Source organism: Cebus imitator, unplaced genomic scaffold (genome assembly GCF_001604975.1).
Source record: "Cebus imitator isolate Cc_AM_T3 unplaced genomic scaffold, Cebus_imitator-1.0 Scaffold53, whole genome shotgun sequence".
Taxonomy (NCBI): Eukaryota; Metazoa; Chordata; class Mammalia; order Primates; family Cebidae; genus Cebus; species Cebus imitator.
In genome coordinates, this window is record NW_016107368.1 from 2,553,592 (window position 1) to 2,567,207 (window position 13,616).

General features: G+C 46.7%; 1 protein-coding gene across 1 annotated transcript in view; it reads left to right on the top strand.

The window, feature by feature from the left end:
* Window positions 1–13,616, top strand: part of INSR (insulin receptor) — a 159,571-nt gene that overhangs the window by 115,574 nt on the left and 30,381 nt on the right. The window contains exons 9-11 of the mRNA XM_017528197.2: window positions 2,350–2,517; window positions 6,652–6,853; window positions 8,509–8,544. Coding sequence (XP_017383686.1) covers window positions 2,350–2,517; window positions 6,652–6,853; window positions 8,509–8,544 — 406 coding nt within the window. The remainder of the gene's footprint in view (window positions 1–2,349; window positions 2,518–6,651; window positions 6,854–8,508; window positions 8,545–13,616) is intronic.

Sequence of the window (13,616 nt, forward strand, 5' to 3'; positions counted from 1 at the left end):
TAGAGACAGGGTTTCTCCATGTTGGTCAGGCTGATCTTGAACTCCCGACCTCAGGTGATCCACCCGCCTCGGCCTCCCAAAGTGCTGGGATTACAGGCGTGAGCCACCGTGCCTGGCCATTTTTGTATTTTTAATAGAGATGGGGCTTTACCATGTTGGCTCTCGAACTCCTGACCTCAAGTGATCCACCCACCTTGACCTCCCAAAGTGCTGGGATTGCAGGCGCAAGCCACTGGGCCTGTTCTAATTATATTTTTATAAAACCTAAGTCCTTCTGTTATAGCAGTAGTTCCCAAATGGGGGTACTGCTCTCCCAGGGAACAGTTGCCAGTCGATATCAGGAGACATCTTTGGTTGTCACAGCTGTGGGGATGAAACCACTGGCATTTTGTGGGTAGAAGCCAGAGAGGCTGCTCCATGTCCTGCATCACACTGGATGCACCCTCCCTCGTGACAAAGAATTACCCAACCCTAAAAGCCAATAGTGCTGAAGGTGACAATCCCCGTCATATAGGCTCAAATTCAAACTTTTTTTCTTTTTGAAATGGAGTTTCACTGTTGTCACCCAGACCAGAGTTCAAGGGTGCATTCTCGGCTCACTGCAACCTCTACCTCCTGGGTTCAAGCGATTCTCCTGCCTCAGCCTCCCAAATAGCTGGAATTACAGGCATGTGCCACCACACCTGGCTGATTTTTGTGTTTTTAGTAGAGACGGGGTTTCACCATGTTGGCCAGGCTGGTCTTGAACTCCCGACCTCAGGAGGTCCACCTGCCTCGGCCTCCTAAAGTGCTGGGATTCCTGGTGTCAGCCACAGTGCCCAGCCATCAGCCCCATCTTCTTCACTTAGTCCCCTCTCATCCTGTATCCTTTAGTGACACCAAAAGACTTAGAGTTTTCAGAAACATCTAGCTCCCGGGTGTTTTGACCCCTTTTCCATCCCCAACTCCCTCAGCCACCTCCATTACTTTGGATTTTGGAGTTTCATTTGTTTGGTTGGTTGTGTTTTTTGTACTTTTTTTGTTTGTTTTGAGGAAGGATCTTGCCCTGTTGCCCAGGCTGGAGTACAGTCGTGCGATCACGGCTCACTGCAGCATCAACCTCCCGAGTTCAAGCGATCCTTCTGTCTTAGCCTCCCAAGTGGCTGGGACCACAGGCGTGCTTCCGCACACCTGGCTGATTTTTATGATTTTTAGTAGTAGAGACAGGGTCTTGCTGTGCTAGAGGCTGGCCTCAAACTCCTAAGCTCAATCAATCCTCCTGTCTCAGCCTCCCAAAGTCCTGGGATTATAGTGTGAGCCACTGAGCCAGCCATCTCCATTTTTAAGGGGAAGGTTTTATAGAGTGAATACCAGCTCAATGACATGATCCAATGGCTTCACGTCTGCCCCATGACTGGGTTTAATTAGGAACAGATATTAATTGGAAAACGTGAGTTTATTGGTCTCTTCCCACTCTCCTCTCTTTCCTGAGCAGCACCTACCCAGTTCCCAGAACAGTGAGAGCTTAGCGCATAGTCAGAGCCCATTAATGTTTGTTGCAGAAATGGATACATGAATGCTCCCGTAATCTGTGATGTGAATGGGCTATAGCTTGGTAACCCGTGCACTGATTGGGTGAGGATTTCCTGTGTGTCTCCAGTTTTCACCGATGTTAAATAACACTGCAGCGGCCGGATGCGGTGGCCCACACTTTGAATTAAAATGTCGGCCAGGCTTGGCGCTCATGCCTGTAATCCCAGCACATTGGGAGGCCAAGGTGGGAGGATCACTGGAGGCCAGGAGTTTGAAACCAGCTAGACAACAGAGCAAGATTCTATCTCTCCAAAAATTTTTTTAAAAAATGGTGGTGTACACCTATATTCCCAGTTACTCAGCAGCCCCATGCGGGAAGATCTCTTGAGCCCAGGAGCCTGCGGTAAGCTATGATTACTTCACTTTGGGAGGCCGAGGTGGGGAAGATCACTTGAGGTCAGGAGTTCGAGACCAGCCTGGTCAACATGGCAAAACCCCGTCTCTACTAAAAAGACAAAAATTAGCCAGGCTTGGTGGTGCACACCTGTAATCCCAGCTACTTGGGAGGTTGAGGCAGGAGAATCACTTGAACCCGGGAGGCAGAGGTTGCAGTGAACCGAGATCATGGCACTGCACTCCAGCCCGGGCAACAGAGGAGACTCCGTCTAAAAAAAAACAAAACAAAAAAAAAAACACCAACAAAACACTGCAGCAAACATCCTCCTGATGTCTTTAACTGGTGTGTCCCGCCCCCCCACCTCCCGCGTTCCCCCCCGCCCCCGAGCTTTTTTTGCACATGTTTTCTCATGATTGACCCATTTTCTTTCTCCTTGGCAGACCCGTCCGTGCCACTGGATCCAATCTCAGTGTCTAACTCATCATCCCAGATTATTTTGAAGTGGAAACCCCCCACGGACCCCAATGGCAACATCACCCACTACCTGGTTTTCTGGCAGAGGCAGGTGGAAGACAGTGAGCTGTTCGAGTTGGATTATTGCCTCAAAGGTGAGTGCAGGCAGCCATGCTGGGACCAGTGGGTTTGCACGTGTGTGTTTCATGCACTTTGCTTCACCTCTAGGAAAGCAGCCATCCCTTCTCGTGTCTCAGTGTCGGGAGACACACACACATACTCCGTTCTGTCTCCTATGAAAACATACATACGTGTTTTTATCTATTTATTGATTATTTATTTTTTTGAGGCAGAGTTTTGCCCTTGTCGCCCAGGCTGGAATGCAATGTCGCAATCTCACCTTGCTGACACCTCCACCTCCCGGGTTTAAGCGATTCTCCTGCCTCAGCCTCCCAAGTAGCTGGGATTACATGGGGCTTCTCCATGTTGGTCTGGCTGGTCTTGAACTCCCAACCTCAGCTGATCAGCCCACCTTGGCCTCTCAAAGTGCTGGGACTACCGGCGTGAACAACCACGCCCAGCCCAAAATAATTTTTTAGCAGCGGGGCTCTTGATATATTGCTCAGGCTGATCTTGAACTCCTGACCGCAAGCAATCCTCCGGCCTCCGCCTCCTAACATTCTGCTATTACAGGCATGAGCCACTGCACTGGGCCCATTTCTTTCTTTACTTTTGGTTTCCTTGTGTGTCTTGATATCTTTTTCTTGAGATATTTTTGGTTCGTGATAGCCTCAGTCCATGACCCTGGAGGAGAAGGCCAGGGGGCCTCTGGTGAGGCGTGGCTGAGGCCGGGAGCCCAACATCAGCTCTTGGCTCTGGCCCTGACCTGCTGAAATGCTTTTGCCAAGTTTCTGATCAAGTCACTGTCTGCCTCCTTTTTTGGGAGAAGGGGCGGGAGGACAGATGACCTCTGGGAGCTGTCCCAACTCTAAGCTCATGTGCTATATGTATGTGTGTGACATCATCCCCACCCGAGCTGAGGGCTGCAAACGTGATTTATCTCCTCCAATGCTTTATATAACTCCAGGGCGAGTCCAGTCATAAGCTCCACCGTAAGCTGTTGGCCCTGCGTCCAGGTAACCAGAACGACTCGTGAGAGCTGCCACCAGCCACGTCAGTCAAAGCTTTCTCTCTCTCTCTTTTTTTAATTCTGAAAGTCTAAACCTCTAATTACCATGAGACCATTTCAACATGGTTTTATTTGTAAATGTCATAAAGTTAATATCATTAAAAGTCAAGTCACTCAGGACAAATTCTGTGTGATTTCGTGCCTAGGCGGTCCCTAGAGTCCTCAGATTCATAGAGACAGAAAGTAGAATGCAGGGTGCCAGAGGCTGGGGAATGGATGGGTTAGGGGCAGAGTTTCAGTTTGGGAAGAGGAAAAAGTTCCGGAGATGAAGGTGGTGATGATTGAACAACATTGTGAAGGAATTTAATACCACAGATCTGTGCACTTAAGATGGGAGAGATTTGCCGGGCACAGTGGCCCGCTCCTGTAATCCCAGCACATTGGGAGGCTGAGATGGGTGGATCACTTTGAGGCCAGTAGTTCGAGACCAGCCTGGACAACATGGTGAAACCCCATCTCTACTAAAAATACAAAAAGTAGCTGGGCATGGTGGTGGGTGCCTGTAATCCCAGCTACTGGTGAGGCTGAGGCAGGAGAATCGCTTGAATTCGGGAGACAGAGGTTGCTGAGCCGAGATAGCGCCACTGCACTCCAGCCTAAGAGACAGTAAGACTCTGTTTCAAAAAAAAAAAAAAAAACCTCTGGGTGCGTTGGGAGGCCAAGGTGGGTGAATCACAAGGTCAGGAGTTTGAGACCAGCCTGGCCAATATGACGAAACCCCATCTGCACTACAAATACAAAAAATTAGTTGGGCATGGTGGCACACACCTATAATCCCAGCTACTGGAAAGGCTGAGGCAGGAGAATCGCTTAAACCTGGGAGGTAGAGGTTACAGTGAGCCGAGATCACGCCACTGCACTCCAGCCTGGGTGACAGAGTGAGACTCTGGCTCAAAAACTAATAATCATAAAAAAAAAGGAGCCCTGCATTTTTCTTCCATCTGGAATGCTGTAACTAGCTCCCAGCAGAGTTAACCCACGCAGGTTATTCTATGTCTATTTATAAACATAAGAAGTATTCTCCAGTCTCTCTTAGGCTTTTAAAGCTGTATAAATACTTGGGTTTCCGAGTTGATACTCACCATTCATGAGAAAGTACTTGATACACGATTTAGAGCTTATTGTCTACACTTGAGGCATTAAGGGGAGAAAAAAATGGAATTTCCTGTACTCAACAGTCACCAGGCACCAGGCAGGCTGGCAGCAGGGGAGGTGAATCTCCAGGGACTGTAGTGGACTGTGCTTGTAAAGAGCTGTGTCTGTCTTTGTGGCTGTAGCAGAGGTGTAATTGTGCGTGCACCAGGGGTCACAAGAACCTTTGAAATCTAACTTCAGGGGTTAAGACATGACCAGCTGTGGTACTTAAGGATTGCAGGCTGGCTCGGTGGCTCATGCCTGTAATCCCAGCACTTTGGGAGGCCGAGGAGAGCAGACTGCTTGAGCTCAGGAGTTTGAGATCAGCCTGGGTGACATGGGAAAACTCTGTGTCTATCAAAAAAATACAGAAATAGGCCGGGGGCAGTGGCTCACGCCTGTAATCCCAGCACTTTGGGAGGCCAAGGCAGGTGGATCACCTGAGGTCAGGAGTTTGAGATTAGCCTGGCCAACATGGTGAAACCTTGTCTCTACTAAAAATAAAAATTAAAAAAAAATAGCCAGGGATGGTGGCTCATGCCTATAATCCCAGCTACTTGGGAGCGCTGAGACAGGAGAATGTTGACCAAGATGGTCTCGATCTCCTGACCTCGTGATCTGCCCGCCTTGGCCTCCCAAGTGCTGGGATTATAGACGCGAACCACCGCGCCCGACCCCACTTGGCCATCTCTTTAATCTTTTGAGACAGGGTCCTACTCGGTTACCCAGGCTGAAGTGTCGGGGCATGATCGTGGCTCACTGCAGCCTCAACCTCTTGGGCTCAGGCAATCCTTCCACCTCAGCCTCCCAAGTAGCTGGGACCACAGGTGTGAGCCATAGTGTCTGGCTTTCTTCCAAAGCAGAACTTGAATCTAGGCTCTGTCTCAGCTCAGCCTCTCGGGAAAGGCCCCCTTCACTGTGTATATGTGATGTGTGGTGTGTGTGTGTGTGTGTGTGTGTGTGTGTGTGGTGTGGTGTGTGTGTTTGGTATGTGTGGTGTGATGTATGTATGCATGGTGTGTGTATGTGTGGTGTGTGTGGTATGTGTTGTGTGTTTTGTGTGTGTGTGTGTGTGTGTGGTGTGGTGTGTATGTGTGTTTGGTATGTGTGGTGTGATGTGTGTGTGTGTGTGTGTGGTATGTGGTGTGTGGTGTGTGTGTGGAATGTGTTGTGTGTGTAGTTTGTGGTGTTTGTGTTTTGGTGTATGTGGTGTGTGTGTGTGGTGTGGTATATGTGTGGTGTGTGTGTGGTGTATGTGGTATGTGTGTATGGTGTGTTTGTGGTGTGTGTGGTCTGTGGCATGGGTGCGTGTGGTGTGCGTGTGTGGTGTGTGTGGAATGTGTTGTGTGTGTGGTGTTTGTGTTTTGGTGTATGTGGTGTGTGTGTGTATGGTGTGTTTGTGGTGTGCGTGGTCTGTGGCACGGGTGCGTGTGGTGTGCGTGTGTGGTGTATGTGACGTGTGGTGTGTGTGGTGTGTGGTGTGTGTGATTGGTGTGTGCTGTAGTGTGTGTGTGTGTGTGTGTGTGGTGTAGTGTGTGGTGCGTGTGTGGTGTGTAGTGTATGTGGTGTGTGTGTGGTGTATGTGGGGTGTGTGTGGGGTGTTTGTGGTGCGGTCTGTGGCATGGGTGTGTGTGGTGTGTGTGATGTGTGGTGTGTGTGGTGTGTGTGTGCTGTAGTGTATGTGCGTCTGTGGTGTAGTGTGTGTGTGTGTGGTGTGTAGTGTATTTGGGGTGTGTGTGGTGTGTTTGTGGTGTGTGTGATCTGTGGCATGGGCGTGTGGTGTATGTAGTGTGTGTGATGTGTGGTGTGTGGTGTGTGTAGTTGGTATGTGCTGTTGTGTGTGTGTGTGTGTGTGGTGTTGTGTGTGTGTGTGTGTGTATGTGTGTCTGTGGTGTAGTGTGTGTGTGTGTGTGTGCGCGTTTTCAGCCACAGAGACCTGAGCCCCGTTTTCTGTTTCTTTCTCCAGGGTTGAAGCTGCCCTCGAGGACCTGGTCTCCACCAGTTGAGTCTGACGGTTTTCAGAAGCACAACCAGAGTGAAGAGGAGGATTTGGCCGGCGAGTGTTGCTCCTGTCCAAAGACAGACTCCCAGATCCAGAAGGAGCTGGAGGAGTCCTCGTTTAGGAAGACGTTTGAGGATTACCTGCACAATGTGGTTTTCATCCCCAGGTCAGGACTGGGCATGGCGCTGGGCTCCCTTAGCAGGTGTCAGTTGGCTTGGTGTTGTTGGACGGTCCCTTAAGTAAGGGACCCAGAGGCGGCAGAAGGGTGGGTGGAGTCTGAATGGAGCCCTTTCCTGGGTGGAGGAAGAGATCTTGCTATTTCCAGGAGAATTTTATTAGGAAGACCAAATAATCACACACAAGGGGGAAAATGGACAAAACTCAGCATTTGCCTTTTTTACCTCTCCTGAGCTGGTCTGAGTTCTCCATTAGATGGTTAAGGTTTTTTTTTTGTTTGTTTGTTTTTTGTTTTTTGTTTTTTTTTTGCCAGAGTCTCACTCTGTCACCCAGGCAGGAGTGCAGTGGTGCAATTTCGGCTCACCACAACCTCTGCCTCCTGGGTTCAAGTGATTCTCATGCCTCAGCCTCCCAAGTAGCTGGGATTACAAGTGCCTGCCACCACACCCGGCTGATTTTTATATTTTTAGTAGAGACGGGGTTTCCTCATGTTGGCCAGGCAGGTCTCGAACTCCTGACCTCAGGTGATCCGCCTGCCTTGGCCTCCCAAAGTGCTGGGATTACAGACGTGAGCTACCATGACTGGCCATGATGATTGAGGCTTTAGCTGGCTACAGTGGTATAAGCCTGTGGTCCCAGCTATCTGGGAAGCCAAGGTGGTAGGGTTGCTTGAGGCCAGCCTGGGCAGCATAATGAGAATCCATCTCTACAAAAAACAATTTGAAAATTAGCCAAGCATGATGGTGTATGCCTGAATTCCTAGCCCATAGGGAAGCTGAGGCAGAAGGATCACTTGAGGCCAGGAGATCAAGGCTACAATGAGCTATGATGGTGCCACTGCACAGAGCAAAACCCTGTCTCAAAAAGAAAATAAAGAAAGAAATTAAAAAAGAAAGAAAGGAAAGAGAACAAGGAAGGGAGGGAGGAAGGGGGAGAGAGAGAGACAGAGAGAAGAGAAAGAAAAGAGGAAGGAGGGAGGGAAGAGGGAGAAAAAAGAAAGAAAATAAAGGAGAGAAGGAAAGAGGAAGAAAGAAAGAAAGGAAAGGAAGGGAGGAGAAAGAAAGAAGAAAAAATAAAGGAGGGAAGGAAAGAGAAAGAGAAAGGAAGGAGAGAAGGAGACAAAGAAGAAAAAGATGGAAAGAAAAATAAGGAAGGAAGGAAAGAGAAAGAAAAAGGAAAGAAAGGGAAGAAATGAAGGAAGGAAGGAAGGAAAGAGGGAGAGAGGGAGAGAAAGAAGGAAAGAAAAAATAAAGGAGGGAAGTGAAGGAAGGAAAGAAAGAAGAAAGAGAAAGAAAGAGAGAGAGAGAAAGAGAAAGAGAGAAAGAAGGAAGACCGACAGACTTGGAGAAGTGTTGAGTCAGTTGTGGTGTCTACACGTAGTCACATCTGCCATCCCAGGGCCACCTCAGCAGGCTGTCTCTGGGGAGAATCTTCTCTGCTTTCTTCCCCTTCCCTTGCTGGATCCGGGCACCTGCTGGGGAAAATGTAGCTCCCTCCCTCCAGCAAGTGATGGAAGCCAGTGGGCCCCGGGTCAAAGCCAGGCTGCCCTTTACCTGGACGCAATGTGCCTCTGAGTGTCAGAGCCCAGTGGTCTGTCTCACGAAGTTCCCTCTATCCTCAAAGCAGTTGGTTTTATTTCCACAGAAGAACCTCTCCAGGCCCTGGTGTGGAGAACTCTAGGTATGGATCACCCATGTGACCCCTTATGTCTGCTCGGTGCAGGGCTGGCAGCGTGCCAGGCAGACGCCTTGGCGATTCCAGGGGTTTCTCCGGCTTTTTGCATGTGGTGGGCTGCTGGGCTGGAGAGCAGATGCTTCGCAAATTCAGAAATCCACACTCTTGCTGAAACCTAGAATCACGGGGGGACTTCCTGGGCACCCCCTCTCTGCCCTCTGTCTGCAGCCACCCTTTGCTCACTAAACATCTCTTTGCACCTCCTGAGTGTGTCTACAGAACTGGGTCAGGGTCCCCGGGGTCTGAGCTCCCCACAGCTGGTTGCCCTGACCCAGCAGCTCCTACTGCACGGTGGAAAGTTGATCTGGAAACAAAACATTTTCCTGAAAGGGCGACACGGTATGAACACAAGAACACCATGTTGCTAACTGAATTCCACAGAGGAGAGTCAGGGACGTTTCCTTTCAACTTGCATCCTAAGAGAAAAAAGAAGTGGGGTACTGGGAGAGAGAGAAAAAGGCAAGGAGATGAGATTTTGGGAAGAACAGGAGGTGAGACTAGAAAGTCGAGGTGAGACTAAAAAGTCAGTTTGGGACCACTTTGAGGGATTCCTATTTTGTGTTTTTTATTTTTTTTGAGACGGAGTTTTGTTCTTATCGCCTGGGCTGGAGTGCAATGGCACCATCTCAGCTCGCCACAACCTCTGACTCCCCAGTTCAAGTGATTCTCCTGCCTCAGCCTCCCGAGTAGCTGGGATTACAGGCATGTGCCACCACACCCAGATAAATTTTGTATTTTTAGTCGGGACGGGTTTTCACCATGTTGGTCAGGCTGGTCTCCAACTCCCAACCTCAGGTGATCCGCCCGCCTCGGCCTCCCAAAGTGCTGGGATTACAGGCATGGGCCAGGGTGCCCGGCCAAGGAATTTTCTTCTTTTAGCGGAGTGTTTGTTTCTTTGTTTGTTTGTTTTCTGGGCACTTGTGTGGCCTGATCTGACCTCTAGTGGCCATTTGCAACACTATCTGTAGCCAAGAAGGGTCTAAAAATGTGTGGGCTTGGTCCAAAGCGGATCTCAAGCTCAGTCCTGCTATTAATAATATTTGGGGCCAAGGCTGGACGTGGTGGCTCACGCCTGTAATCCCATCACTTTGGGAGGCCGGGCGGGGCCATTACTTGAGCCAGGAGTTCTAGACCAGCCTGACCAAGATGGCAAAACCCCGTTTCTACAAAAAATATAAAAATTAGCCGAGCCTCATGGTGCATGCCTGTAGTCCCAGCTACTTGAGAGGCTGAAGCAGGAGAATCACTTGAACCCTGCAGGCAGAGGTTGCAGTGAGCCCAGATCTCGCCACTGCACTCCAGCATGAGTGACAGAGCGACACTCTGTTTAAAAAAAAAAAAAAAGAAAGAAATAAGAATAAATAATATTTGGGGTCAGATTATTCTAGGACATGGAAACTTTCCTGGGCACTATCCAACAACACGGGACAGAATCCCTGGCTTCCACTCATCTGATGCCAGTAGTGTGTCTGCCTCCCAAAGTTGTAATAACCAAAAATATCTTCAGACATTGCTAAATATCCCCCTGAGGGCTGGGGGCAGAAGGACCCTTGGTTGGACCCACCAGTTTAGTGTGGGATTGTTGGATCGTCAAATGCTGCCTAGAATGGGCACGGTGGCTCACGCCCGTCATCCTAGCACTTTAGGAGGCCGAGGCAGGTGGATCACCAAAGGTCAGGAGTTCAAAACCAGCCTGACCAACATGGCAAAACCCCATCCCTACTAAAACTACAAAAATTAGATGGGCATGGTGATGCGTGCCTGTAATTCCAGCTACTTGGGAGGCTGAGGCAGGAGAATTGCCGGAAGGTGGAGGTTGCAGTGAGCTGAGATCGAGCCACTGCACTCCAGCCTGGGCTACAGAGTGAGACTCCATCTCAGAAAAAAAAAAAAAAAAAAAGTTAATCACTTACATATCTATTGGCCAAAGCAGAAATGGAGTCCTTTTGGAAAATAATGAAAATGTGAATATCATGTACCTTAACTTTTAGCGTATTGCCGAAGCTTGGCTTTAATGTTAATTAGCATACTTAAATGGATTGGTAAATTAAGAAATAAACTTTAAACTATAAAAATATAAACATATTAGGAAGGGAAAAGCAATAATAGCCAAGCCTATGGCAAACATAAAGGGAAAACACAAACAAAGTAGAAGGAAAGAAGATGACATAAAACTAGCATCTGAAGAACATTTTAATGTGTTAAGGTATTTGGACAACTGTGCACGCTCAGTTCAAAAGCTTCAATAAGCTAGGAAAATGTAACTTGTCTAAACGGATTTAAAAAGAAGCAGAAAAATTAAGTGGTTATGAACCTTGGGAAAAGGTATGTGTCAATGAATTTCCCCAAATACTCCCCTAAGCCCAGAGAGGTTTATAGACGCATTATTTCAAATTCTGAAAAAGCAACTATTTCTTATAATATAAAAACTATCTTAGGGCATAGAAATATATAAAAAGTATCCCAGCTGGGTGTGGTGGCTCATGCCTGTAATCCCAGCACTTTGGGAGGCCAAGGCAGGCAGATCACGAGGTCAGGAGTTCAAGACCAGCCTGGCCAACATGATGAAATCCTGTCTCTACTAAAAAATACAAAAATTAGCTGGGTATTGTGGCACACATCTGTAATCCCAGCTACTCTGGAGGCTGAGGCAGGAGAATCACTTGAACCCGGAGGTGCAGGTTGCAGTGAGTCGAGATTGTGGTACTGCACTCCAGTCTGGGTGACAGAGCAAAACTCCATCTCAAAAAAAAAAAAAGAAAAGAAAAAATTATCCCAGTTCATTTAATGAAATGAACAGAACACCCTTAAAGAACTTGACAAAGATACTGCACTCAATAAAAGCCACAGACCAAGCTAATATGTGACGTTAGGTTCAAACATCCCAAATAAAACACTGCACTGCAATATTGTTTACCTCCAAAATGCAAGGATGGTTTAAGATCAGATCTGATAACATCATCTATTCCATCAAGAGGTGCAATAAGGAAGATCAAAGCTGTTTCAATAACATTAATTTAAAATTCCTAACTTAGAGAAAGGGGAGGAAAAAAAGAGTCCTCTCATAAAACTAGTAGGAGAGTATTTCTTCTACAAGACAAATGTTACCTAGTGTAAACCAACAGCCAAGCTAACATCATTCTTAAAATTATTCTCAGCTGAGTTAGGAACAGAACAAGGAAGCCCAAGCTCATCATTACTAATTAACATTTCTCTGGGCATCCAGCCAATGTAATAAGACAAGAAACAGAAATTAGAATTGTAAAGAATGGAATGTGGGAAATAAAGTCATTGCTATTTGCAGAGTGTCTAGCTCAAGGCTAGGCAAACTATGGCCTTGGGCCAGCTGCCTGTTTTTGTAAATGAACTCTTATTGGAATGTAACCCCACCCACTTGTTTACACAGCATCTAGGGCTGCTTTAAGCTACAATGACAGGGTAGTTGTGACAGAGGTCATTTGGCTTGCAAAACCCAAAATATTTATTATCTAGCGGTTTACGGGAAAATTTTGCTGACCTCCTCTTCTAGTGTGTCGTTGAAAACCCAAGAAAGTCAATTATGAAACTTTTAAAATGAGTTAGAGTTTGGGAAAGTAGGTACAATAGAAATAAGCAAAAAGACAGTTTGATATACAAGCAATAATTAGAAGATAAAATAGGGGGAAAGATCCCTTTCAAAATTGCCGTAAAACCTTAGCACACCTCCTAACAACCCCATCTAGAATGACTTGTAAAGGAACAAATTTTAAAAATGTTACTGATATATTAAATTGTACAGATAAACATAAAGCCTGCTCGGAATCATTTAAAGAAAGCTTAACGGCAAATGGAAAAGAGTAAGTTGTATAGCACGATACATAAAATGTTAATATCCTTAACAAATAAACAACACAGGAGTAAGGAAAACACGAGAAATTCATGGAAAAATAGACAAAGGACAAAGAAGGACAATTCTTTGGAGAAACACAGAGAATCAATAAAGGAAAAATGAAGTCATACTCAGTAACATACAGATCCACAAATAAAGTAGTTGAGTGATCACATATTTTTAATCTCTTGGGTTAAAAATCTAGACAAACAAAGCAAACACAGAAAAAAAAAAAAAAAAAAAACCTGCTAAGCCTTAGGGTTGCTGAGATTGTTCTGGATTGAAATTTCATTGCCTGCTGGTTGAACCACAAGCCAATATAGGGTTTCTGGATAACTATTTAGCCAGAAGCTTAGTTTCCTATCTCCGTGAGCCTAGTGATATTTTCCTCTACGTATCTACTTTGGGGAAAGTAATAAGACAGTCAGACAATGATCAAAGGACTATTTATAACAGCACACACACACACACACACACACACACACACACACACACACACAAAATGAGGGCCAGGCGCAGTGGCTCATGCCTGTAATCCCGGCACTTTGGGAGGCCGAGGTGGATCACCTGAGGTCAGGAGTTCGAGACCAGCCTGGCCAACATGGTGAAACCCTGTCTCTACTGAAACTATAAAAAAATTAGCCTGGCGTGGTGGTGGATGCCTGTAATTCCAGCTACTCAGGAGGCCGAGGCAGGAGAATCGCTTGAACCCAGGAGGCAGAGGTTGCAGTGAGCCAAGATCATGCCATGGCACTCCAGCCTGGGCAACAAGAGTGAAACTACATCTCAAAAAAATAAAATAAGGAGGATGGTTAATTGAATGATGACTCATGTAGTAAGTGGAATATTTTACAGTCGTTCGTTGTTTTCCAGGTTTACTGCAGAAAGCACAGGTGATGGGGGAAAACACTGCTATTAAAAAGGAAAAATCCTGAAATTCTCTCCTAGTTAAAATGTTATGTTGTAAGGAAAATATTTAATAAATGCTTCCAATACAGCAAGTAAACCAAGTTTACTTATAAAACAGGCTTGATCCTCATCATGTTCACACATAATATTTACAGAAAAAAAAATTGTCCAAGGAAGCAGTGGGCTGTGAATTTGCATAATTTACTTTATTTTTTCTTTTCTTTTTTTTTTTTTTTTTTTT